The sequence below is a fragment of the Nycticebus coucang genome, chromosome 8 (genome assembly GCF_027406575.1).
Source record: "Nycticebus coucang isolate mNycCou1 chromosome 8, mNycCou1.pri, whole genome shotgun sequence".
Classification (NCBI taxonomy): domain Eukaryota; kingdom Metazoa; phylum Chordata; class Mammalia; order Primates; family Lorisidae; genus Nycticebus; species Nycticebus coucang.
Genome location: NC_069787.1, coordinates 134,336,192 through 134,363,367, shown reverse-complemented (window position 1 = coordinate 134,363,367; position 27,176 = coordinate 134,336,192). Strand labels below are relative to the sequence as shown.

At 41.3% G+C, this 27,176-nt stretch overlaps 1 protein-coding gene across 14 annotated transcripts in view; it reads left to right on the top strand.

Moving 5' to 3' along the window:
• Nucleotides 1-27,176, top strand: part of MECOM (MDS1 and EVI1 complex locus) — a 599,591-nt gene that overhangs the window by 522,661 nt on the left and 49,754 nt on the right. For 8 of the 14 annotated variants that reach the window (XM_053599758.1, XM_053599756.1, XM_053599768.1 and 5 more), the window contains 3 exons: nucleotides 8,191-8,325; nucleotides 20,109-20,211; nucleotides 23,724-23,940. In XM_053599758.1, coding sequence (XP_053455733.1) covers nucleotides 8,191-8,325; nucleotides 20,109-20,211; nucleotides 23,724-23,940 — 455 coding nt within the window. Of the gene's footprint in view, nucleotides 1-5,266; nucleotides 5,423-5,721; nucleotides 5,858-6,608; nucleotides 6,728-6,956; nucleotides 6,991-8,190; nucleotides 8,326-20,108; nucleotides 20,212-23,723; nucleotides 23,941-27,176 lie in introns of those variants that run through there. The other 6 variants (XM_053599762.1, XM_053599759.1, XM_053599763.1 and 3 more) reach the window with 5 other exon arrangements.

The following is a 27,176-nucleotide window of genomic DNA, read 5'->3' as shown; positions in this document are numbered from 1 at the left end:
CATTTCCAGACCAAGGAAAATTTTTTATTTACATTTTTTTTACCTTTAATTTCCTCTTTTCTTTTTTAAAAGTCCCCCCCCCCCCCGATTTTAAAAATAAAAAAAAAAAGGCAGAGTTCATCAAGAATGATTAGAAAATCCCTCTCTATACCTATGGTGATGTGTGCGTTTGAGGGGTGGGGGTGCATCAAAGATGTTCTGAGCTTTTTGTTTGTAAACTTGTTTTGTGCTGGTCTGCAACACACCACCACAGCCTGCACCTTCCAGCCCTGAGGAGCCAAGCTTGTGAAATACTTCGCCAGCTGAAAAATATAAATAATTAAAATTAAACAATATTATCTTCGATTCCATAACTTTCTCATCTAGTTTCTCTTGCCGAAAGGTTATGCTTCATTACAAAGCTTATTCTATTAAGTAAAAAGATTAGGGAGAAGAAATTGTGCATGGTAAAGAATTTGGAAGGGTTGGAGAAGAGACAAATTGGGAGAATATTTATACATGAATCAGTGGGTTGTGTCTTGATTCCTAAAGACATATTTCATTATTTTTTATCTTTGTCTCAGGTAGGGTGAGATTTTACAAAATCCTGTTGTGACCTGGAGAAGGAAGCATTGATTTTCTCTTTAAACACACATCAATATCTATACACAAAGCTAATTTAATTAGCAAGCAGTTATTGTTCAGCCAAATGTCAATTTCTCAGATTATTTCATGCTTCTTGACATGAACTGTATGAAACAGGACATCACGGAATCTCTGTGAACAAAATTGCACTTGAGAAATGTAAAAATGCACTTGTACCTTTTTGAAAAGCTACCAAAAAAAAAAAAAAACAAACAGTGTTAAAATATGTCAGGCTTGGAGTTCAGAGTATATTTAGCCACCTTAAGAAACCCAAAGCTGCAGAATTAAGGGAACACTACTTAGACTGGGGTTATAAAGTGCCTTCCTCTATAAACTGAAAACATAATGTCAGGGCGAATGGGAACATACTTTATTAACTTTATGGTATTGAAAACTGCCAGCAAGTTGTCTCGTGTTTAAATATTGTCCTCTGCAGAGTGTTACAGTGCTGTTTGTCCACAGGAAGCCTATTAAAAGTGGACAGTGCAGCCATTTCATCTGGCTTTGGCCGCACTGCTTTTCTTTCCTTTAATGATGTGCTGGAATGTACCGTGCCCATAGGGTCTCCATTAGCAGAACTTTTACTTCTGGGACAGCCATGAAGTTTAAGGCTTAAAAGAGGCATCAGTTTACAGTTTTGTGGGAATCCCTTGAATAGTGGAGCACTAACTTCTTACTGCTTTAACTAATATATTGACTTATTTTAAATAAACAGTTACACAATGAAGACAGAGCCAGGGGCCTTATTGGAAATCTTGGGCTTTTTAAAGATTCTTCAATCCACACAGCTGGGGAAGGAAGGAAGGGGCCTGAGGAGGGTTTATGCCCTTTTCAAACCAGGAAGAAAACACATTAACCTCTCCCACCCCAGCCCTGCAAAAGGGGACCTTTACAACTCCCAGAAAATCTATCAGCTCACACTCAAACCTCATATTTTCCAATGCCTTTTTCCTGGTAAACAACAATTAACAGAACAATAAAAAAATCATTCCTTCTGGAAAAAGTGTTTTAAAGATCTGATTCTCTTTTTAGACCTTGCTGATGAATCACCCCATTTTCCACTTTCCCCAAAGCTATACATTTGCTCTAGTTGGTTCCCGTTTCCATCCCTTTAATATTTAGATCATCTGTGCTGATACGTGTTTGCAAATTAAAGTGGGTTTGAGATTATAGTAAAACCATTATTTTTAATAGCCCATTTCAGGGGCAGCAAAACATTGCAGAACACGCATGTTCCTAATTACTGCAAGCAGACAGCGGCTTCTGCAGATTAATTTGTAACTGGGAACTACTGTAAACAGATTTCACCAGAAATCCCAAGGAATAAAGGGAATCGCTGGTGGTATTTTGCTCCTTGTATTTATTTATTGTTTTAGAAATCTTCTAATGGAAAGTAAGCTAGCTGGACAGAAGCAAGCCCCTTGCAATAATCTTTTTCTCTGGCCATTCCTCCTGTTTCACTGGGTGGGGGTGGGGGTGTCCCTAAAAAGTTTCCTTTAGCTAGTAAGAAGCCCCTTTCGGGATGAACCAGGCAGGGCGGGGGTATCAGAACTCCACCTTTAAACCTAGGGCGGTGTGGAGGAAGAGGCGGCCGACTCTGCCTCTGCACCGAGTTACCGTTACATAACCGGAGGGGAGCGGGTGGCACCGGGAGGTTGAGATTCGGCGTTTTCTTTGTTAGCCTCCTTTGCCCGGGTCCTTCTGATGAGTTCCTGCAGTGTTCCTCACAATTTATTCAGTAGAGAACGAGACTAACGATGATAATAATGATGTTAGAATAATAACAACAAGGATAAAGTGAATTGTTCATCCTTCTAAGTAAGTATCCCCAGGTCCCAGAGTTAAGTCTTGGCTATATTTGGGGAAGAGAACTTCATACGTAGACATGGCCTGAGCGCACACCGGTGTCTGCGGGTCTGGGCTGCGCGGGGCCCTGGTGCAGACGCGGGCTCAGGAAGGTGCAGGACTCGGGGACGCGCAGGACGCAGCGGGTGCGCAGCCGCGGAGTGGGCGGGGGGAGCGGGGGCGGGGCGCTCACCTGCGCGGGGCCCCTGCACAGCCTTTACCCGGGGTGCAGCGCCACCTGCCGGCCCCCACCCCGCCTGCACGTGTGCAGCCCTGCAGAGTCGCCCCGCCTCCCCCACCCGCACCCAATATAAAGGGAAAAACTCGGAGGCCCTTCCACGAAATCCTAATTTAGCCAGGACCTGCCAACGATCCCACGCGACCTTTTGTTTATCACGGACGTTTCCTCCTTTTCAAAGCAGCTTTGCAAAGGGCAACGAGGTGGGAGCTGCACGGCCGGGCGGAGGCTGGGGCGCGGAGCTCTCACACCCCCAGAACAGGCCGCACTGTCTGGAGCAATCGGTTCCCCAGATTACTTGTATTTAATACACAATGCATCATAAAACAAATCCCTCAACCTGACAGGAAGAAAATAGAACAGCTCATACTCGAGCCGGTCCAATTTATGGCTAAATTAAAAAAGAAAAAAAAGCTCCGACAATGGGCAAGTCGCAAGTCCAGGAAGGGCAGGAAATCAATGGGCAAACCCGGGGCTCTTCAAGGTTCTCAAGCGCCGAACTCTATGGGAATATCTGCCTGGCGTTAGGGTATTTACAAAGGATTTTTCCTGTCCTACCTTCCATTGCTGTGCGATTTTCCCTCAAACAATGGCCATTATCTGAAGTAACAGTTCAATGTCACAGATAACAGGCCACCGAAACGAATTAGTCACCGCCTCTTGTCATTTTCTCTCCCCCCAACCCTCCCTTTTGTTACTATTCTTGTTTTTAAATCAGCATTTGGGGGAAATATACTTCTACTAGCTTTACACGTTTATTTGCACTTGGAGAAAACCAAAAGTGGGTGGCATTTGTCTTTCCCGGCTGGAAGATAAAGTTTACCGGCAGCTCCCGCCCTCGCCCTCTGCTAGGGTCCCCGGACCCGCTTGCTTTGCTTTACTTTCCATTGTGGAGCCGGGACTTGGGAGTGGGCCTGTTTGTTTTTATGAATGGAGTCTTGTGATAAATAAGCATTTATTTCCATTTAACCAGTGGGATTTGCTAAATCTTACAAGGTTGGCTCTAAGTAAATCCGAGGACCCTTTTATTTTGCCCTGCATTCTCTGGGTTCATTCTTCCAAAGTCCTCTCCGCCATGTGTTAATATAGATTGACTATGAAATACATTTTAGAAAGTTATTCAACGTAGCATAGTTACTGATCACTAAAAGCAACATTTATGATGTGAAAAATTAAAAATAATCTGAGTTGTCAAATTGCTTATTCCACTTAGGGTGTTCATGGTGTCTTAATTAATGTATCAAAGAAAACGGCAAAAAAAAAAAACCCCAAAAAACCCCGCCCTAGACAGTTGTCAATCTCTCTCTAAGCCCATGACTATTGGGGTGGATTATATGCAATGTTTCAGATTTAAAAAAAATTTCTTCTTCTAGGGAAAAGAAAAAAATTGCATGCCTTTCTGCTGACCTAATTCTAAAGAGGTAGGGAATAAATTAGAGTGCAAGTTTTAATTAAGAATAATTTTTTAAAAAAGATGCCTAGCAGAAAACTGGAAGTGTACATGTCAACTTTTCGCTCTTGAGGCTGCTGTTTTCTGAAATTTTCTAAACTAATTGTGTTTAGTCTGAGCCAGCGTCCCTCTACCCTGAGCCTCATCCTCGCCCCTCCAGCACCCGCCCCTCCTTCCCCCCCAGGCTGCCTGGAGCACACACCCTCACACCCCTGAAAGGCTTCCCCACCCCCTCACACACGCACACACTCACACACACTCGCACACTTACACTGTGCTCTCAGGACACCGAAAACGGAGGATATTTCCCTGGGGAAAGGAATCCTGCCTGGAGAGATTTCCCCATTGGTTGTTTACCCGGAGAAATCTACATGTTTAAGAGGGATGGTGCATCCATAATCAGTCTGTCCCTATAGGACTTGAGTCTTGGCGACCTTTTTGTGACCTCTCCCGCCGGAGGAGGCTGCTGTCACTTTAAAAATTTACTGAAAGAGGAGCCGGTCTGGCTTCCGATCACTCCGGGCAGCGGGAGATAGCTCCCTTTCTCCCTCGCCCCGGGTTCTTTCTGGATGGCCGAGCAGATCCTCTTTAAAGGGACAGTTCATGAAATAGAGACCCGGCGGCTGCGCCTGGAGTCGCAAGAGGGGACGAGCCGGCAGGGGCCGGGGCCGGCGGGCGGGCGGCCGGCGGCGGAGGACCCGAGAGGGGCAGGGACCCCCGCGCGTCCCGGGTCCCCGCCTCCTCCCTCCACCTCTCTGGCGGTGCGTTCCCTCGGAGCTGGGAGACAGGGAAGAAGTTTTAGTGGGTTTCAGATAACTTTCATTACACCTCGGGCTGATAAGGGCAGGGAAAGTGAGAAAAGAGGGAGGCGATGCGAACCCGAGGAGTAGCTCTGAGCTCATTTAGGAAGGGGGGGGGGAAGCCCAAACACACCGACCTGGGGCGCCCCGACGAGAGAAGACCGCGTTTCTGGGTCTAAAAAACACGGTGCCGGCGGACAATAAATCTGAAACGCGTGGTCGGGGAGCAGATCCCAGAGACAACCGAGTTGTCAGAGACCCATTTGGAAATCGACACGCCAGGCTTTTTTTTTTTTTTTTTACACCCCCACCCCCCTCAACATCTCCAAATGTTGCTCCTGATCGTTTGAAAGGATTTTGGTGCAGAAGCTCCAGGGGGCTGCTGATTATTTTGTTTTGTTTAGTTTAATTCTTCTGTGACTGTGATTGCCTTGTATTGCCGAGTTGAGGCCATAGAAATCAAAGGTAAGAGAACTTCTCACTTAAAAAAACAAAACAAAAAACCCCCAACTCTTGGCGACGTGAAAGAGCGTCACTTGGGACGGTTCCTGCCGGGGCGCCCCTGGCCCCCGCCCGCACCCGGTGCGCGCAGCCCTGGCTCCCGGAGCCGGGTCCTCCGCAGGCGGCGCAGGCGGACATCGGGGCGGTCCGGCCTCGGGTGGGTCTCTCTGCCGCCTGCGGGCCTCCTCTGCTTTTCTCTTCCTTCCCCTCCCTCCGTGTGCCTGTCGGTCGGTTTCGGGACGCAGAAGGTGGGGTTGCCAAAATCTGGATTCCTGGCACTGGCCACGCGACTTTGGAGTGGCTTTCGGCCGAGTTCCACCTTGCCAAGTAACAGCCTGTGCTGTCCAACATCGTGAGCTGCTACGCGAGAAAGTCACAGTCGGACCCTTTGGCGAGATGGTGGAGATTTTTTTTTTCCTTTTGCTGTTAGTTTTTTGAAAGGGCCTTTCTCTAACGTCCACCTAAGAGCAATTTTTTTTTTTTTTAAAGCTATCTTTGGAGCTTGACAGCTTTTAAAAACACAGGAGCCTGTTAGGTGAAATGACTGAAGATGTGTTCTTAACTGTTTCAGTGGAGATTTCGGAGACGATTAAGACATTTGGGAGACAAATGCAGGGCTACTAGCAAATCAAAAGTGAATAATTCACCCAGGGGGCGAATGTTTCTGGGGAAAGCTAAGCTTTTGTCTTGGGGCAAGAACATTGAGAGAAAGTTAATAATGGTGAAATCTTTTGAATAATCATGTAACAGATTTTGTAAAAAGGCATTCTTTGGAAACGAACCTTTAAAAAATTAACTTCGCTGTTAACAGTGGCAAGGGCAATAATGTTAACACGGAATAACATTACACCTAGGATTTTTATGTGCAGTCCATGTAATACTTAATTCCCTGGGCCCGCAGAAGGGAGTGCTTTAGAGCTAAGGGGATAGATGCTTCTCGACTTCGAAATTAACAGGTTTTCCACGTCTTTCTGCAAATATGAAGTGGAACTGGTGTTGCATTTCACTGGCGTCACCTTATTTCCTTTATTAAATATTTCTCTGGTGTGTCAGGAGAACTGCCTTTTTCTTTTCTTTTTTTTTTTTTTTAATTTGTTTGCTTGTCAAGAAAACTAACAAATGATCAACCAAAGCTAAACAAACAAAAAAACAAACCCCAATATTTACTATTTTAAAAGTACATTGCTATTTATCTGCCCTTTTCACTCAAGTTGCCATTCGAGTTGTTCAGGACTGAGAGTTGAAGAAACATCTTAAAGTTTGTTATAAGTAAGGAACTGTTAAAATGTGCCTTTCTTATTAAAAATGATATTTAAGTGTAGACTTTTTCGTTGTTAGTATAAAGACATGTCCTGGGAAAAGAAGAGTTTGAGGGGTGTGTGCATGTTTGGTGTTCAGCAATACTATCCCTGTCTTCTGTTTGGAGATTCTTTTATAAATTGTGGAACGTCTTATTGCCCTTCAATTGCCTCATGGCCAAAGGCTTATTCATAGTGGCTCTCCACGAGAGCCCTGAGTTCTTGAAGTTTATGGTGAGTTAATGACTTGAGTCTGAAATTGGCTTATTACCTGAATTCTATGCAGAATTGCCTTTGGTCTAATTTCTCAACAGTTTAGATTTAACTTTTATGCAGGTATAGACATAGCAGAGTTCTGTAGGGGTTATTTAATTCGTTAATTTTTGTTCTAGTCAATATTGTTCAGTCTTTGATAGGAAACTTCCTCAAGTTTGTATTAACTGATCGACATAACATCACCAGCTTTTGCAGTTATTACCATCAGGTCATCAACTCTGCAGCTTTTAATATTAAGACGTATTGCTGTTAGTGAATCAGAATAGCTTGGGCTAAGAACACAAAACCTTAAAAGTGGAAGTTTCTCATTTCATTTTTTGTTTAATAAGTGTCCTGAGTGATGACTAGTATTTAGGATAGGCCAAATGGAAAGCCTCATAAAAAATAACAATACAAAGTCGTACATAAGGATGGCTGTATGTTACAGTATTTTAAACATTTTTTACTTGCTCTCCAGAAGCCAGTTTTGTTCTTTTGCTCACTACATGTAATGATGAAGCATTGCCATGTGTTAACTGAAAGCTTAAGCTGCCATACTTGGCATGATCGTGTTTCAATTGATTATTTTCTTTTTTTTTTTTCTTTAGTTTGGTCAGAAGCATCTATGAGAAAAATCTTATTATCTCCTTCAATTAAGTGTGTAATTTAATTGTTTCCTGGTGAAGAAATGCTAACTAAGGGCAGGAGTTAATAATATCTAGATTAAAGTTTTTAAATCGAATTAAAGTACAAACATGTAAAACAAAAACACACTTAACAAGATTATCCAAACCTAAACTATTGACTATTTAGTTTAGAATTAATATGTTCCTATTTGCTGGCCAATATTATTTTTTTGTAAAAATCACCTTGGATAAAATTAAATCGGTAGCACTCATTCATGCATAATGAGGAAATGAACATTTTTAAATCAATTCATTCGTTTTTATAGTAAGTTAAAATCCTTTTATTTCTTTTAAGAAAGCAGTATGTTGTCATTTCCAAGATAACTTCTTCTTATTTCCCCTTTATTAAAATGCCTGCTCTCTGGCTTATTTTTCTCTTAAGGATTCGAAGGAAGAATGTACATTTCAAGGAAATATTTTCAAGCAATTATTTTAACGATTTTAATTAACGGACTGATAAGGCAACTGATTGTTTTCGTCTTCTTCCTTCCAGATCTTAGATGAGTTTTGTAATGTCAAGTTCTGCATAGATGCCAGCCAGCCAGATGTGGGAAGCTGGCTCAAGTACATCAGGTTTGCTGGCTGTTATGATCAGCACAACCTCGTTGCCTGCCAGATAAATGATCAGGTATGTTGTAAAGATTTTCTTGTCTTTCTTTGAGAGCACTAAAGTATCAGTGAAGCCTGAAGAATAAAAATAACAGTTGGGCTGCAGTAGACCCTTGTGGCCTGTTTGTTGATATGGGGAAAGGTAATGCCCAAATATAAGTAAGATGCAGAACAGTCATCGTCAGCACCACTTTCTCTGAGTAGTTCTTCACTTTGCAGTCCTATCCATAAGTGCTCCAGTTTTTTATCGTGTGATTGAATGATTTAGAAACTGAATCCTTATTTATTCTTCACTGCTGTTTACATTTTTCTTTATCATCCCAATAGGTACATTCATAGAAAGTATTGAGCTAAACAAGAATATCCTGTGAATTTTTTGCAAAAATTGGAAGGGATATACTTGAAATGTTATATATAAATATGTTTAATTTGAAATGGTAGGTAGAAATATTTATGAGATAGCAGTGTGCACTTACCTGATTATGCATTTTATATTGATTTGCCTAGTTTTAAATGAGAACACTTACTTTTGGATGAATCAAAATATACTCCTTTTTTGTATATGTGAACAAGTTTAAAAATAACACTACTTGAAATTGCTTTCTGACCTTATGGAGGACCATGCAGTGAGGTTGACTTTAATAACAATAACTCTGAAATAAAGATCATGAAAATATCATGAAACATATTTTGCACTTAATAAAATTAGGTTATGAATCTTATAACTTAATATGACAATACCTAAAATAACAAGAAGTTCAGCCTGTTAATTTTTGTTTTATAAACATTGTTGGGTTAGAATTTAATTATGTTATAATCATTTATTTCTTTTAACCCAATGGTTTCCTAAATCAAATATGTTTCAAAGACCATATTGAAATGGTTTCTTGGCAAATCTACTATGAAATCACCACCAAGAAAAAGAAAAGTTTAAATTAGATGTTTCCAATTGAAAGCTGTTAAATAAAGCTAGCGTCATATGGTCTAAGACTTTATTTCAATCATCGTTATGAGATTATTCTTTGGCATTTTACCAGCTACCAGATAATTTTTACTAGCTAAACTGCATAAGAGGTAGTAAATTGTAAAATTAGGTTTAAATGGGAATCATTTAAAAATCTCCAGCATATATCAAAAATAATAAACCAATCAATTGTTTTTTCTTTTTGCGTAAGAAAGCAAGAGGCATTATTGACAAAGCAAGCATTATTAAAATAGCTATTGATTGTGAGCAGAAAATATCACACATCTATTCTGTGAGTTATTGTCACCACCGACAGCAAACATCTTTTGAGCACCTACTATTTGTAGATGTGGGAAATACATAGGTATTGTAAGTGAATAAGTTGTTCATATTATACTTCCTTAAAAAGCACCTGGAGAACCTCAAAGGATAGCTGTAAAATGAAATAGTATATTCATACCATGATAATTATTTTCCATATATATTTACTGACAGTAGCAGCTATTTCCTTAGGTAGATAAAACTGTTGTAGAATCAGAGAAAAGAGGATTTAAGAATGGGACTTGTAGCCAATCCAAGTTCACGTGTACCCATTTTTTTTTCATTTAATATGGATACGTCTAATGTTTTATAATAAATATACTATTGTCATGGGGAATCTTGATTTCATTAAAAGACGGATACTATTTTGCTCTTCCTTACTATCAGTTAGGTTACTCATTAGAGTCGGCATTTATGATTTTACCGTAGTTACTATTGAAGTAATACGGTAAAATGCATTATTTTTTAAATGAAAATATGCTGGTTTTATGCCTTGATGAATGGCCTATTTGCTTATTTAGCTTAACTAAAGAACCAGGGAAAATAATCAGGAAAAATATACAAGGCAAATATTAGGCACATGCTTATTTTTTTTTATAAGTACTCATTTTAAACTTCTGTGTTATGCTGTCAGAAATCTAACATGGTAACAGAGTGCATATCAAATATCGTAATTGTGAAATTGATATTACACGGTCAGGTAAGTGTGCCCATAAATAACAAGGAAGGAATACCAGGAGTAGAGGTCAGATTTGTGTGTTGGGGGGTGTGTGTGCAGTCACACTTAGCCCAGTTGACAAGACAAAGGAGATGAGACACCCAAATAGTATATTACAAGCATATCATGATCCTCTGTGAGCTCAGATACATATTCCAAAAGCTAATTAAGAATAGCAATTCTAGAAAACTTTGAAATGTGAATGTTGGACTGGGTGCAGTGATGAAAACGCTGACTGCAGAGATTGCCCAGGTCTGTTTCTTCACTCTCTTTTCCATTTTCCAAATGGTGAATAAGCACAACTCATCATGTAGTGGACCCTCCCATTGTGTGAGAAATTATTTAATATTCGGACAGAAAGAGAGACTGTGGATTTGGCGTGATTATCGAACATTAACAACCTCAATGCAAACATCCTGCTTTATAAGAAAGTGTAAAGAGTGTGACTTTATTGCTCTGATGCTGAGACAGCGCTCCAGTTTATAACAAGACAGGTCTACGTTGTAGACGCTAAAAAAGGAAGGATTTTAGCTGATGCTTTCAACTGGGGTGCAGTCACGGTGCTAATTAGGTCGTCTAACAGAAAAGGATAAAAATTACCAAGAATAAAACAAGAGTGCATACATTATAGTTGACTGTCACAGTGCTACTTACTTTTAAAAATTCTCATGTTAAAGATCATGTTTAATCACTTTGGATCAGTTTTACAATGATGTGGATGAGAACATAAAAGAAAATAAAACTGCTTGCTAAGATGCTAATCCAGTTTGATAGTAGTGGGACAGTCAAACGTGTGTGTTGGATAAAACTCATATTTGATTTGTTTGGGGGTGAAGTCCTTAGACATAGCATGGATTTTGGTTTTCAAGTAACCTTAATAAAGGATAGAATCTATTTTATATCATACAAAATAAAAACAAAGCCCCCCCCATTTACATTTGCCAGTACCTTTCTACCAGGATTTATTTGAGGGCATATACCTGAGTGTAAATTTTTTGGTAGATCTGTGTGAGTTATTTTATTTTGGATTTTTTTTTTCAGATCAGAATGAGTTTTGTGGCAGCTTTTTTCTTTGTCAATGCTGCCTAGAAAAAGGCTCGAGTTTTGTGATTTTAGACATCTCTTTCATTTCATGCCTTTGGAATTATTGCAGTGATGTTTTTGGAGATAGAAATTCTGCAAATACTGCCATCATTGCTAAACCATAATTTCTGAGTAGCTGCGGCTCCTGACTGATATCCTTATTTCCTCCTGAAAAAAATTGTATTAGCTGTAGTAATTTATCTTTATAGAAGGCCACAGCAAAGACACGAGGCAATTGAGACCACAGTCACACCTAAGTCATAAAAGAGTAGATTCATGAAAAACACCAAAGTCTCTTTATTCGTGGCAACTTAATTATTTTCTTCTCATTCCTTAAAGGTTTTCTAGAATGCTACGTACATAACTCTACTGCTGTGGCATTTCCACTTAGTGGAAATTTTTACTGAGACAGACAATGCTCAAGTATTGTGCCATTTTAGCAGCCTGCAACTGTCCTCCGTGGCTCTCAGGAGTCAGGGCTGTTCCTGAGAAGCAGAGCAGGGCAGGAGCCAAGGCAGAGAGGTGACTGAGGACAGCTCTATCCAGGCTGGGTCCTCAGGACGACCAGGTGTACAGAGAGAGAGAGTAGAAACAGTTTGTTAATTTTTCAGGGGTTTCATTTAAACCTGGGAGCACCTGTGTGTTCATTGTCAAATAGACCAAACATCTAGATTATTTGCTAAGTTTTCTTTTTTTTTTTTTTACTGTGGATATTTTGATATCTTTTGTTTTAAAGTCTGGTAGAGAGCCTTCTTCTGCAAAACATTCTGGTGGGCGGATATAGCACATTTGTTTAGATTTGGTCTCACCTGCTCTGACCTCTCCCCCAACCTTTGATAAGACCCCTGCTATCCCCACATTACTCTTCACCTGGGTCAGAAGTAAGGCTACCCAGAGACCCAGTGCACCTCGGACAATGCCAGTGCTCATCGTAGAACATAGTCACAAGTTGGGGTACTTGGGGGACACAACAGTTTCCCTCCAGTCTTTCTTTGTGATGAAATCACACTGGTTCTGATCAGGGCACGTGGAGAGGCCCCTAGGACATAGCTCATGTGAGCTGCCTTTTTAGATTTAAACATGACCCGCCCTTCCACTGATGATGATCAGAATAATCTGGGATTGTGCTGGTGGGTAAAATCCTCCTTGTATATGTGTATCATAGAAGGGAACACAGTTTCATTCAAACACCCAGCCTGCCCTAACATGGCCTGTGAGTAAAATAAAGTTCTCAGAAACCTAAAACATTATTAATCTTGTCATTGACACAAGGTGATAAGTCCTTTCCTTTTTAAGTAGGCCCTTGACAGCTGGTATTTAGTTAGGAGAATGAGAGAAATATGCTGTTCACTTTGAACAAAAAGAAATGTGTCGATAAGAGATTATCTAATGCCTGATGTGTATTTTGAAGAAATGAGGTGCAGAGGAATGAGGCCCCTCGGAGGATACAAAGCAGAACCCCCTGGAGGGCTCTGCCACTCCCTCGAGGCCAGTGAACAGCGGGGACTGCGCTGTGTTGGCAGTTGGGCAGGCATTGTTCTCCCGTGTGCCTTACCTTATAAAGTTTTAACTGCTTCCAGGACGATCATGGCTGATTTAGCAGACCTGCTTTCGCCCTCCGTAGGACCATGTGAATGATTCTGTCAGACTGCTGTGACATAGAGCAGTATTATTATTGTAAGCTTATTACGGGCTCAATTATTAAGTTATTTTCTTTGGATTTTACTGAGAAAAAAAGTCTGCTTTCCTGCTTCACTCAATTAGTACAATTTGTGCAAAAAAGCAGGGTAGGTTGGTCAGCTGTGCATGAAGCAAAGCTGTGATTTGTTAGCATCTTCACACTTCTTAACATGCTCACGTCCACCGTCAGGTAATTTGTTAATTTGCTCTTCCTTTACAAGGATTTCTGTTCACATTTTGTAGGACTTCTTTTGATGTTAAAATTATTATTGGCTTTGGGCATTTTCTTTGCTTTGCTTTTAAGTCAAGTTCCACTTTTATACCAAAGTTATGCTCTGCTGTTTTAAGATGAATGCCAGCTGGCCATACCCAGAGCCCTGCTCTGTGAACGGTGCCTAAGCTAACGTGGGGAGATGCTGTCTGGCTGATAAGTAGCTTCCTTCCCCTGACAATGAGGCTGTCTCAGACACAGTGGTCACTTGGTATTTGTAACATAAAATGCACAGCACGCCCCCGCCCCAGTGAAGTTTTCCTTGGGCCATAATGCCAGGACAATATTGACATAACACACCCCAGCATTTTCATTAAGATTCATGGATTATCCAGGTTGAAAGATAGGGCGACCTCAGGTGTTAAGGGTTTGACAGTAATGATTGTTTGCATGGACATATCACCTTTCATACAGAAGGATCTCAAAGCGTCCCATCCACAGTAGATTCTAGCTATTTGTGGGATGTCATACGCATGCTCCCCAGGCCATCCAGAAGGGGAATGTTTTTGTCAAGGACAAAAGAAAAGCCTCCAGCCGAGTACAAAGTCTAAACATGACCTTTAGCTTCCTCACAGTGCAATGATGGAACTCTTCCCAAATGTTTGGAGGCCATTCAGAATGACTGTCAGAGTTTTCATGGAATCGGATGCAATGGTCACCTTAAGATCTATGTGTGGAGAACCTCAGAGGCTATTTGAGGTTGAAGGCCTGTAGGCTGGCACACTGCAGGCTCTGCTGCGATAACAAGTGACCCCCCGCATGGGCCCCACTCATGCGAATTAGGACACTCAGTTGGTTCTCTCTGTTTTATTTCATTCTATAAATAATATACTTGGTTTTCTTCCTCCTGTTATTAACAAAGAGGTAAAGATGTGGAAAAGAAAAAATTTCCCTTCCAATAATACCTTGATTTTTCACTTTGGCAGTGAAAAATCCCTGACCTTTCTCATTTAATATTTTCTTGTCTTTAGTCCGTGACTGTAAAGACAAATGTGGGGTATGTTTTTCTTTGGAGAGAATAAAGATGATTTGCCTTGATGCTGCTTGGCCATTAAAAAGTTCTGCCATCAGTTTCTGTCTGCTGAAGATATTCCCCTTTTCCTCTAACAAATTAGGCTCAGAGTGTCTAATAGGGGCCTCCCTCCTGAGTTAGGGCATCCTACCCTGCGCACGCCCTGTGTTCCTGTCCGGGCTTTCTGCAGCCTCTCTGCAGCACCAGCACCGACAGACACATTCATGTCAAATGCTGGTGTTGTTAGATGTGTAAATCGTTACCTAGCCCGCTCCTGCCCGCCTTCCAATTGTTAAAGTTCCGTTCAGCTTTTCCTAGTCTTCTGAGTATTAAATTGAAGGACTCAAGCCAAATGGCTGGGTGCTGAAAAGGGAGAAATCAACTGTCAACTTCAAAGAGAAAAGACAGCAATAGTCTGAAAAAGTTGTCTCTCAGTACAGATTTTTCAGGGAGTACATTGCTCTATTATTTCAATTATTACAACTTCCTGAATAGGTTGAAGGTCATTCATAATTCACACTTCTGCCATTTTTAGACATGCCAAATGCTGTCTATTAAGCACAGATAAAACTTCCAGTGCTCGACCAGAAAAAATAAACGGGGATTCCTAACAATGAGGCCTTGTTCATCGCTTTAAAAGTAAATGATGTGTTTTCTTTCCTTCTTGTTTTCTCCCTTGTCTGTAGGATTTTTCTTCTGTCTCTGTGGTATAAACGTAATACTTTAAATTGATCCAAGCATAGTAAACTCGAGAGCAAGCCTGGTCTGACAGATTCTGGGGTTTTCTGTTCTGTGGGATACTAAATATGAGCCAACATTATTACCATTTATAACTAGAAATGGTAACATCATGAATTTGATAGAGGATTTGGTTGAGCACAGGCCTGGCAAGTATAAAACAGAGTTTGACTGAAGGTCTGTGGTGGCCTGTTAACCTTTCTGTCCGAGGCTGGTGAGTGTCTGTGCCCTACGTAGAGCTCACTCCAGGGCTTCAGCCACCACAGAAGGTGAATTCACAATGTTATATCATAAATCCCAATTAATTTCTAAGGCTAACAATTATGTAATACAAAGTTTACATAGCATGATTTATATAACAATGTATAATTACATATTACTTGTATGATATATGATCAGAACTAATAACAAACCATCAAACATTCGCTTATATTATTATATTACATTTATGAGTACCTATATAAATTATGAGATTGCTAATTTTTTGTGTGTATTTTAAAATTTCCCCAAACATATACTTTGCCACATTTATATATCATATATAAAACGTATAATATACCCAAGCACATATATATTTATATATAACATTACATGAAAACGTACATTTTAGAATTCTAAAATTTGCTAAATCAATTCCATATCACCACTGCCTTTTATACCTGGCTTAGTCTTGTGAGTATTATTAACTGATATTCTCTTTATATTTGGAGCTGATTTCAGAGTTTGATGAAAACTAACAAAATATAGTAATAATGTTTAAAGTATTTAATTCCTATATACATGCATAATATTTATGCCTTAAGTTGTGAATTTAATCAATAATGAAGTGAACAATTTTGGAATTTCTGGTTTTATTTTCAATGACACGAATGACTTAGAATTAAAAAAAAATTAGATATTTCACTCGTGTGCTATTTTAACAAATTTAAAAAATAAAGAATATAGGGCGGCGCCTGTGGCTCAAAGGAGTAGGGCGCCGGCCCCATATGCTGGAGGTGGCGGGTTCAAACCCAGCCCAAGCCAGAAACTGCAAAAATAAAAATAAAAATAAAGAATATATTAAAACATTATCTGTAAAGACTTGCCTTTATAAACTGAGGCGTGAAGAAAGCCTCATATAATATTGTACTCACCAATATAGAGCTACAGCTTTCTGTAAAAATAAATAATCCAGAAAGACACTTGGAGAACTAAAGATTTTTTGTGATAAAATGAAGAGACCGTCTCGGCTGTCCTGTGTCTCAGGTGCTTCAGCGTTCGTGAGTGTTCACATCGGGCTTCAGTGCTGCGCTTCTAGACGCTGGTGTTAGCTGCCAAATGGAAGACTCTGCAGGAGTAACAGTTTAGAAATATCTATTATCACTTTTATTAAAAAACAGAATTTTCATATAATCCTATTTTCTTACACTATAACCTGTATTGGAAGAATTGAGCTTTTCACCAAGTATTGGGAAGAATTGAGCTTTTCCTTCTAATGGAACATTCTGAGAAAGAGACAGAGAAAGTTAACCACCCTTTTGTATCAATTCAAACTTTTTGAAGTGCTGGAGATTTCTGAGCCTCTCTCTGTATGTTTGAATTGATCACAAAATTTCGGACCAGGACATTTTTATTTCTGATGAAGATAATGTTCTCCGTAACCCTTTGCCCCCGCCCTCCCCATGGGAAAGGGATCCTGTTAATTCTTTTCTGGAACTTGACAGAGTAATTGCCTCCCTTTTGTTTTTCTTCCACCCCCAAATCAGAAAGGTTGTATTAATAGGGTCTCTGCTTTTGGTACATATCTCAGGTGGAATATAATTCATGGGACTGCAATAGAGCTGAGATTTCAGCATAACACTGATTTTAGAGACGTGGCTACATTTGTATGAGCATGGTCAGGCATACTTTACAAATTTGTGAGAATATCTACATAAATCATTTCCATTCTCTGTTGCATTTTTATTTGCTGAAAGGTGTGTTTTATGACACGAATCACATTTTCTAAAAGGCTTGATTTCTCCAAGATTACATTCCATCATTCCCCCCCCATAATTGTTTCGAGACAACAAATTGCTGTTTTGTTTTTGTTTAAATTACTCCTGTCAATTTTCAACATCTGCTGGTGCCTTATTATTATTAGAAAGTAGACTCAGTGTATATGGAGACATCTCCGGGTGCAAATATTAAAATTATATGTTGGGCCATTGTAATTAGAAGAGGCAAACATGATTTCATGGAAGGGTCTCTAAGATCCTAAGGTATGAAAGAGAGAGAGAGGGACCTCAGATCTAGTGGTGGAGGCGCCTTAGAAGAGGCCCAGGTTGGTATGGGTGTGGCGGCTGGGCCGGGAGGCACATTCTTACTGCTGCGTGGGGAAGCGTGCCCAGAATCTGCCCTCATTATGTCTGGAGCTTGCCAGTTCTTTTCAAACCTCAGTTTCATGAGCACCATAAAAATTCACTTAAAATCAAAAAGAACACCCTGAAGTCAAGATCCACTCTGCTTTGCCTTTCATGGCTTGGAACGCCACCTTTTACCTCCAGTCAACAAAGCCAACATCAACACTCTTCCTGTCTTTTATTTTTTATGCTCTCAATATTCTTCAAATAACAATCTGGACACTTACAGGGAAATCGCAACAGTGATCTATGTCCTGCAAAGAGAATTGTCTTTGCAACACACAGTTAAAGCGTATCAATCATTTTCTTTTGTTTCTTGGACTGTTCACATTGGATTGAGTAAATCTAAAATGGGATTTTAAAAGACATGATTAATAGTGGACTGCAAAGAAATCACGGTATCATAATACTTCTTATAATGGCCTGGCCGTGCGTCCAGCGGCGTTCCTCTGAGCAGACAGTTGCGCCGTTTTCTGTCTCACAGCGCATTGTCTCTTTAACCTCACTATTTCCGAGAAGCCACCGAAAAGTTCTAATATGTCACAATTCAAATGTCAACATGTTGCTGGAAAGGAAGCTAATAAGTTAAACCTTTGAAAGATGCCAAAAAAGAGGTGATTCAAACTGTTGAGAGAAGTCCATTGTTTTCTAAGGGGAAATAGAACTTCAGCATAGAACGGGGGACTTGCTTCTAAGTATTTAACTGGAAGGATTAGGGGAAGAGCAAACTCACACATAATTATTTAAAAAAAAAATTAGTAAACTTTTCGGGAGAACTGTTTCTCCCAGGGTACTTCTAAAGAAGGGAAAATATGAAGGTTAGGGTTAATAAGATTCAAACTGAAAATTTACTATCTTTTATAGAAATGGCCCGTAACAGAGCATAATTTTCCTAAGGTAGTCTGGGTCCGTTCTACCTATGGACAGATATAAAGACCCTTAGCTTATAACATAGCATGCTTTTATGCACGGCATTATTTTCTATAAGCCAGTGTCAGGCAGTGAAACTACTGTTAAATAAAAAAAACAACAACTTTATTTTATTTTGACAGGAAAGAAACTAAGCAGAAAACACCCCTCATTGAGTTATTTTTCAAATTTAGCACAATTTTGTGCTCTGGTGTTTTTCTAAAAAAATAAACAATTGGGCTTTAGAGCCACCTACTGGAATAAAGAGGGACGCACTTAATGTTTAAAGCCCTTCGCTTTTCAAAAGATAAATAGATAAATAAACTGTGAGTCTTTCTGTGGATCTCCTAAGACGTTAATTTACTCGTCTTTCTCAGTTTGAAACACCAAGTGGTCTCGCAAGGAACTGTAGTTTACCAGCAATATCTTCTAAGAATATGTTTTTAGAACATGATGGTTTTTGTTTTTTTGGTTTTAGGGGTGTGTGTGTGTGTGTGTGTGTGTGTGTGTCTCACCCAGATATTTAGAATCCAGAGTTTTCTGACTTCATGTAAGGTTGAAATTCTGTATATGGATGTTTTTACTTGGCAAGAGGATTGGGAGAACAGACGTTCATTGAAAATGCTGAAGAGAGAAAAGAAGGTACTGGGTAAAGGGATAATCTTCTCCCAGGACTTGGAGCTCTGCAAAGCTACCAGGGCAGAAGGGACTCAGTCCTTTCTTACCAGTTACTTGTATAACTTCTTTCTTCTAAAACCTCTGTCTGGTTATGGAATTGTTGTTTAATACTTAATCTTAGAATAAAATGAAAACTAAGAATAAACATCTTAAATATTTTCATGCTTAAAAGCTTTTATAAAATCTAGGGGGTGTTTTCCCCATCTAATGTTGAAGAAACGCTGGAGCCTGGACATGTCCATTAGGCAGTGACCTGCCTAAGTCATGGAGCTGCTTTGGGGAAAGGCAGCAGCTCCCAGGATTTTAGGCCAAGGTTCTTCCACACCTGCCCCACTGCTTTTCCGTCAGTCATTAACAGACTTATTAAACCCTTTCTCTCCTCAGCACTTTGCTAAAAAGCAAGGAAAGTAAGCACACCCTGCCACCCCAAGAAATGAATCAATAATAGGCATTGCGCCTGCATTAAAGGAGTGAGAATCAGAAACCTGGTGTGGGGCAGGGCCTGGGTGTGGGAGCACCACCCTGACTGGCGAGAGAGGGATTAAGTGACCAGAACAGAATACTCACTCCCCTTTGCTGTCATGGTCTTTGATGCCATGGTCTTCCAAGCCATGACCTTTGAAACACCTGTTGAAAAGATGCTACTTTTGCAAACTTGCTTCTGGGGGCAGGCTCCAGGCTCTCGGGGCTGCTGCCCAGTAACACAGACAGCGCTCAGCTCTGTGAGTGTGTGGGGGTCATGCGAGCTTCCCCAGCTTGGGGAAGGGAAAGTGCTTTGGTAAATGCTGCGCCAAGTCTATGTGACCCAGTGAGCCTTGTCTTGGGAAGTCAGATTCGGAGCTGGCTGGAGCCACAGCTTTCCCTTTGTCACCAGAGGACTCCTGTTCAGTATATGAAGCAGGAAGCCACACTTCTTTTGATACAGACTAGGAATGAAAAGGCACGTGTTGGTTAAGGCACGAGGAAATATGCAGATGTCTTTGTTACTGTTGACTATGCTCTCTCTTTTCTGATCCATCTCCCTTGTCTCTTCTTTTGTCTTTAAAGATATTCTATAGGGTTGTCACAGACGTCGCACCAGGAGAGGAGCTTCTGCTTTTCATGAAGAGTGAAGATTACCCTCATGAGACGATGGCGCCGGACATCCACGGTCAGTGCCGCCCCGCCCTCCTCACTGCCTCATTCGGCCACTGCGAGGCAGCCACCCAAGGGCCACTGTGTCTGTTGGTCTCTAGCTGTCCAGCATCAATTTTAACAAATTCCTCCTCCTGGAGCAGCTGTTTTGTTAGTTTGATGTCTGGCTAATATTCTGGTGAAGCTGAAGTCAGCAGAGGCCTTCCCGGAAGCAGAAGTCTTAATCTTCTTAATCTTCTCTACGTGGACGGGACCCTCACCCAGCTGAGCCTTTTGTCACTGTCTTAGACTATGGGGAGGAACCTTCTACTGCATGAGAATCATTCTGGGGAGCTTGGTTTCCAGCTTCTCCAAATCTAGATGTTTCCCACATCTTAAAATCTTAGGCCACATGACCACAGGGCAGGGGGATGAGGAGACTGACATGGGGAGAAAACAATAGCTGAGGGAATTTTAGAGCCAGAGGCCTGTTCTGAATCACAACAAGAGGGATCTAAAACAAAACCCTAATTAGTAGTGATGTGTGTTCAAGTCGGATACAGAGAAAGCTGCTTGTGTTGACTGGCATCATTGAGATGAAAGTTTAATATTTTTTTCTCTTCCTATTTCTCTTCCTAATATGAGATTCAGTTCAACACAAGCTAGTGTTTCCTTCAGAAGGCTTTGTGGCTTGATGGGCCACTGGGAACACAGTTACTCCTCCCAACCTGTCAGAGAGGTGGGTCCTGTCCCTGTCCATCCCAGACGAAGAAGCTGGGCACAGGGAACTTCCAGCACAGGGGTCCACTGTGGTCTGGGGCTCTTTCCCTGGGCATTCTCTCCCTTTGGCTAGGCTGCATTCTGCCTCTCTGGAGGTGATAGTGTTATATTCAGAGGGAAACTTTTGGTATTCGATTGCGAAATCAAGAAACTCTGACATGCACGCTGCTTTAGAAAACCTGGAGTTTGCACTTCGCCGGGTGGAGTATGGGGGGCCTGAAGGAGGAATCTGCCCCAGGAGGAAAGGGCCCTTTGGTACAGGAAGTGTTAAGATGATGAAACATGCGATCTGGACTTTTTCTGGGGGGCAAGGAGTCTTTCATCTGTAAATGTTACATTTAAAAAGGCTTTCAGACAATTATTTTTTGAAATATAAATGATGAGCTTACCACCCCCAAAAGACCTACATTGAAGCGATATTTTCCTTTCACCCTCCTTCACAACACTCTTCAACCCACCAGTTGCCCCTTTCTCAGTTATCACACACACATCTCTAGCTATGTCATATACGTTATCTATAATGCTTATAATGTTGGGATTACTACTTCTAGTTTATACATGTAGGGTTTCACCGAGGGAAGAGCTAATAATTCACATGCATGGCACACCCCTCTGTGCTGGATATGACATGCCCTCCAGACATGTACTATCCCGCTTGGTCTTTTTCACAAAGATCAGACCGGTGAGAAAGAAATTCTATCCATTTTAAAGATAGGGAAACTGAGGCTGAGTAAACTGACTCAGACTACATGCCCATAAGTGGCAGTGTCTACAATCCTGAGGCCTTTTACTGCTATTCTGTGAATATGTGAGTGACCTCTCTTATCACTACTTAATGTCATCAAGAATCCCATCTTTAGAGAGAGATGATTTTTTTTTTTTTTTTTTAGAATACTTTCCTTTTCTTTCTTTCTTTTTTTTTGTTGAGACAGAGCCTCAAGCTGTCGCCCTGGGTAGAGTGCTGTGGCCTCACAGCTCACAGCAACCTCCAACTCCTGGGCTCAAGCAATTCTCCTGCCTCCGCCTCCCAAGTAGCCGGCACAACGCCCAGCTATTTTTTGGTTGCTGCCGTCATTGTTGTTTGGCGAGCCCAGGCTGGATTCGAACCTACTAGCTCAGGTGTATGTGGCTGGCGCCTTAGCTGCTTGAGCCACAGGCACTGAGCCATACTTCCCTTTTCATTAACCTCCACATCTGAAGATCACCAACTGTTGTATCCACATGGCAATTTCTTTGCCTTTCTGGCCCTGCTGCTACTAGTTTAGTTTAAAATAACTAGCATCTTCTGTGGGTTCCAGCAGTGTCCCGTTTCACTTCTCTGCTTGGCTCAACACTGCAGCTGGGAAAAAGATTTTAAAAACCAAGTCGAAAATATGTCCCTGCTTTCCAACTTTCCATGGCTTTTTGTTCCCTTCTTAACATGGCCCTCAGAAGCCCCACGACCTACAGGACCTCTTGACTGTGATTTGCCCCTCCCTTACGTGCAGCCCACAGCGTTCCCCTTCATGAACATATCATTGTCCCTGACATTCCTGCTGCCTGGAACGCCTGCCCGACCCACCCGCCTGGCTGATTCTCACTCCTTACCAAGTCTTTCTGAACCTCTTTCCGTCAGATCAGGTGGAGCAGGCAGGTCCCCTGTGCTCCGTCAGGCCCTGCAGCTGCCTCTGTCCTGAAGTCTGTCACGGTCTGTTCCTTCACACAGCTTATGTATCTGTGCCCCACCGGAGGCCTCGTATCTGGTTGGTGGCTAGACTGTCTCCCCAGAAACATTCGGTCCGTGAATGGTGGGACAGCACCATTTTCATCTGCTGTGGGTCTGTTAACAGGGCTGTGTGTCCAAGCATTGGCTCTGGGGTTTCCCGCACCGTGAGCTGTTTCCGGTATTGTTCCTGTCACTGTTTCTGTGTGTCTGTGTGATCTGTGCAGGGTGCAGCCTCCTGCGTGGGCTGAAGGTGCTGAAATAGAAAGGGCAGAAACCGCACTGCCCTACCTGACACTTGTGACCTATTGTCTCTAGACTGCACCATTGCCGTTCACTTACCTCATTTACATGAAGTGCAAATCATCGATGTGTCTGCTGTTTAACAAAGTAGGCCAGTTGGCACTGACCCTCGAGTAACAGGAATTAGCCTAGAAGCATGCTCAAAACTCCCTGTGTCCCATTACTGTGAGGCTGATCGTTAAAGCACTTCCACATTTACTGATGTTAACCCGGCGTAAACATGGCCGAGACAGGGACTCTGCGTCCCTGTGTCTTCAGGTAACGTGGCAGCAACATAACAAGAAGGGTAAGGCACAGAGGTGAGTTGGAATCCTGACATGACCACGTAGCTCCCTGGCTGATGACGGTTCTTAACTTCTCTGAATCACACAGTCTCATCTGAAAACTAGGATAGAAACAGGACCTGCAACTCTGCATCATCAGGACTTAAGGAATGTCAGGAATCCTTGTGCAGGACTGAGGAGAATTGATGCTGCTGGGTGAGCGGTGGGCGTCACTGTTAGTGTCCTCAGAGCGCAGAAGGCCCAGTCATCGAGTTGGCTTCCGTGAGGATGATGTACAGTACCCACGGTGATTGCTTGTGTTACTGTTCCAGCCACCGTCCTGGGCTCTTCACATAGCTTATTTCTTGCCCACATTAAAATTTACATGCCAGAAATGACAAATGATACCTGTTATGTCTTGTATAATTCAGCAACACAGGCTGGTGTGCAGTGGCGTCTCCCAGCCGCCCAATCCTAGTAACACCTGTGCTGTCTTCACAGAAGAACGGCAATATCGCTGCGAAGACTGTGACCAGCTCTTCGAATCCAAGGCTGAGCTAGCAGATCACCAGAAGTTCCCGTGTGGTACCACTCACTCTGCGTTCTCCGTGGTGGAAGAGGACTTTCAGCAGAAACTCGAGAGTGAGAATGATCTCCAGGAGATACACGCAGTCCAGGAGTGTAAGGAATGCGACCAAGTTTTTCCTGATTTGCAAAGGTTAGAAATGGCATGTCATACTACATACCCGTGTATTTGCTTGTGATGTTCAATTCAATTTTAAGAATTTATATAGGTGAGAAATTTGGAACTGCATTGAACTGAACAAATGAGCTAGGACATGTTCAGAAATTATTTTTCCTGGGAAATTCTCATCTTGCAAAATATTGACAGTGAAATTGGAATCAATTGTTTTGATGTCAGGTAGAAAATAATGGTTATGTTATTATTTAGGTGGTGTTATGGAGAACTGAAGACTTACCTTTATAGTAAATTATGATTTAGAAAAAATTAAGAGTGTTGGACCAAAAAGGCTGCTAATTAAAGCAATCATGTGCCAAGGAATAATAAATATACCTATAGAAAAAATAAAGATTAAAAAAAAAAAAAAGACCACCTATAGTTGGCTAAAAAAAAGATTGGAGTCCAGGCGCAGTAGTTCACATCTGTAATTCAAGCTCTCTGGGAGGCCAAGGCAGGTGGATTGCCTGAGCTCAGGAGTTCAAGACCAGCCTGAGCAACAATGAGACCTCATCTCTAAAAATAGCCGGGCGTTGTGGTCAGTGCTTATAGTCCCAGCTACCAGGGAGGCTGAAACTAGTGGATCACTTGAACCCAAGAGTTTGAGGTTGCTGTGAGCTGTGATTTCATGGCACTCTACCCAGGGGTGACAGAGTGAGACTCTATCTAAAAAAAAGAAGGAAGAAAGACTTGATTTGTACTTACTTGATGAAATAATGATCTTTTATAGAACCATGTCACTCATAGATTTCATTTCAACAGTTTGTCTAAACTGCATATATAAAAGAATAGGAGAAGCATGTTTGATTTCTTAAAGTGTTGAATTTACTAAAGGAAAAAGATAAAGATGATAATCTAAATGAAGCAATTCTTAAAAACTTACTTTTAGCACAATGAAAATGGTAATTCAGTGAACATATTAACTTCCATAGCCTTTTGAATTTAATTCAATGACTTTAATTTTTATTAAAGAAAACGACGACACTGGAACCTACCTTTGAAAAGTATATGAATTATGCTACAAAATGGTCTTGAAAGTCACATAAGCTGTTTGTTTTTTTCTACCTAATGATTTTTATCTTGGCCCACAAATAAGTTCAATAATTGTATTCATCACTTTGCTTTTAAATCTGGAAATGATCTTTGGAACTGGTCATCACAGTTTCCAGTGAACGCCGACAGCCTCACTGTATTTCGGAGGGCATAGCAGCATCCCGCTGGCCCTGCAGGGATCTGGTCTTTGGCCCCACCGCCCGTCAGCTCCCCATTCTATCTCTGTTCCTTTCCTCTTCCCCTCACTCCCGTCTGTGGCCCTACATCCTCCTCCTCCGGGAAGGCCTCTTTCAAGAAAGGCTTTCATATAGTTCATTCACGTTAAGGCATAAGTGACTAAAAGGTCATGAAGGATAACCTATTACTTGAGGAAACTGAGTCAAAGGAATAAATCTCTGTCTTTGAAAATTTTGCTATTGGAGAGAAAACATTTGGGGCCTAGGAGGGCTTTGCTACTTAATATAGGCCTGCATAGAGGATGTATCTGTTACCTATGTTTGGTAAAATGTGAGTTTGTAATAAAAACATGTCACTGCGTGTCTCCTAAATATAACTGTGTCCAAATTAAAAAAAATAAAATGAAACAAATCAATACTGATGGATTGGCAGAGTATTTACACTGTACAGGAATATCTCTGGTGTATTTCCTTCCGTTTTGTTATCAAGAACGTTAGACAGCATTACAGAGCAAAAATCGACAGATTAAACACTAAAATGTAATTCTTTATCCCTCCTGGACGTGTGAGGCGCAGCCGTATTTCTTAGGTGGAGAAAGCTGCTTAATCTGCTTACTGTAATGTTAAGCCTGAGTCCATTCTACTTAATGCTGAAACAAACTGCCAGTTTAGTTGATGTAGTCAAACATTCAGTGGAAAACAGTAAGGAAACCTCACTCCCTGGACCTGGATGCATTCTCGAAACTTATTTTTTGGTGCCCAGTCGGACCAGTAAAGCATGTCACCCACCAGCTGGACGTCAGAGCTCCAGTTGTTACTTTGGTTGCAAATGATTTAATTTAGCCATATGTAGAACCTGTGTTTTCTGAATATTTTCCACTTTATTGAATACTACATTGTTTCTTTCTATTTTAAACTATGAAAATTTCCTTTCTTGACATGGTAAATTCTCCTGTCCTGTATCTTACGTGTAAAATCTTGAGAAGAGAATGCAAAAAAGGAGCAAGAAAGAAATAAAGTTTAGCATGCAAATAATGGAAACAGCCAGAAATAACACAGGAGGCTGAGCAAAGCTCTATACATTGAGATAAAATTGTATGAAAATGAATTCTTGCTAATGACTAACTGGATCACCTCTTTTCGAAAGCAACACACATTTGCTTTTGTGGGAATGACTTGCTGTTTTTCCTTTTTATCACCAATTATCTGAAAGGCGATAATATCTTGGAACAATATGGATTTTCTGCTAGATTAGGAGAAGCAAAGAGAGGAAATTTCCCTGACTTTCCTTATCTTTTTCCCCTTAAGTGCCTGGTACTCAACAGTCTGTTCTTGGTGAGAGGAAGGAATAAGACCCACCATATGGGTCAGTATTTCCCCACTGGGTTTCAGGATTCGTGACTTGATCTGCAGCATTTAGGACTATGTTACAAAGTGCCAGGGATGGAGGTGAGAACTGCATCCGGGCACGGGGGTTAGGAGGATGCCCCTGAGTCCCCTCTGTGCTGGTGGTGAGGTTGATCTCTCTCTCAGCTCTGTTGTTAACATTGTAACGTCTGAATCAAACAGAGGATTGCAAATGGTCGATAAAGAGCTTTCTCGTGACTGCACACACCTGTACTCTCCTGGCACCTTTTTGCTCAGGGAGATATCGCCACCAGCGCTCAGATACAAGAGCACTCCCAAGGTGGCCGCTCACGGGGCAGGGAAAGTAAGTGCGGTGCCAGTGTGAACAGAGCCGTGGGAGGGCGCCCGGGGAGGGAAAAGTGACATGCTGGGTGCAAGAAGGTCTTAGTTAATACGGAACTTTAGAGGTTTTTTTCTTTTTTTTTCCACAAGGAAATAAATATGAAAGAGGAAAAGTGCTTACATGCATGGGAGTTTTTTTTTTTCTTTAATTTTTACTATGAAAAGTTTTAAATATACACAAAACTAGACAGGATGGTATAAAAGAACCCATACATTCAGCTTCAATAATTATCACAT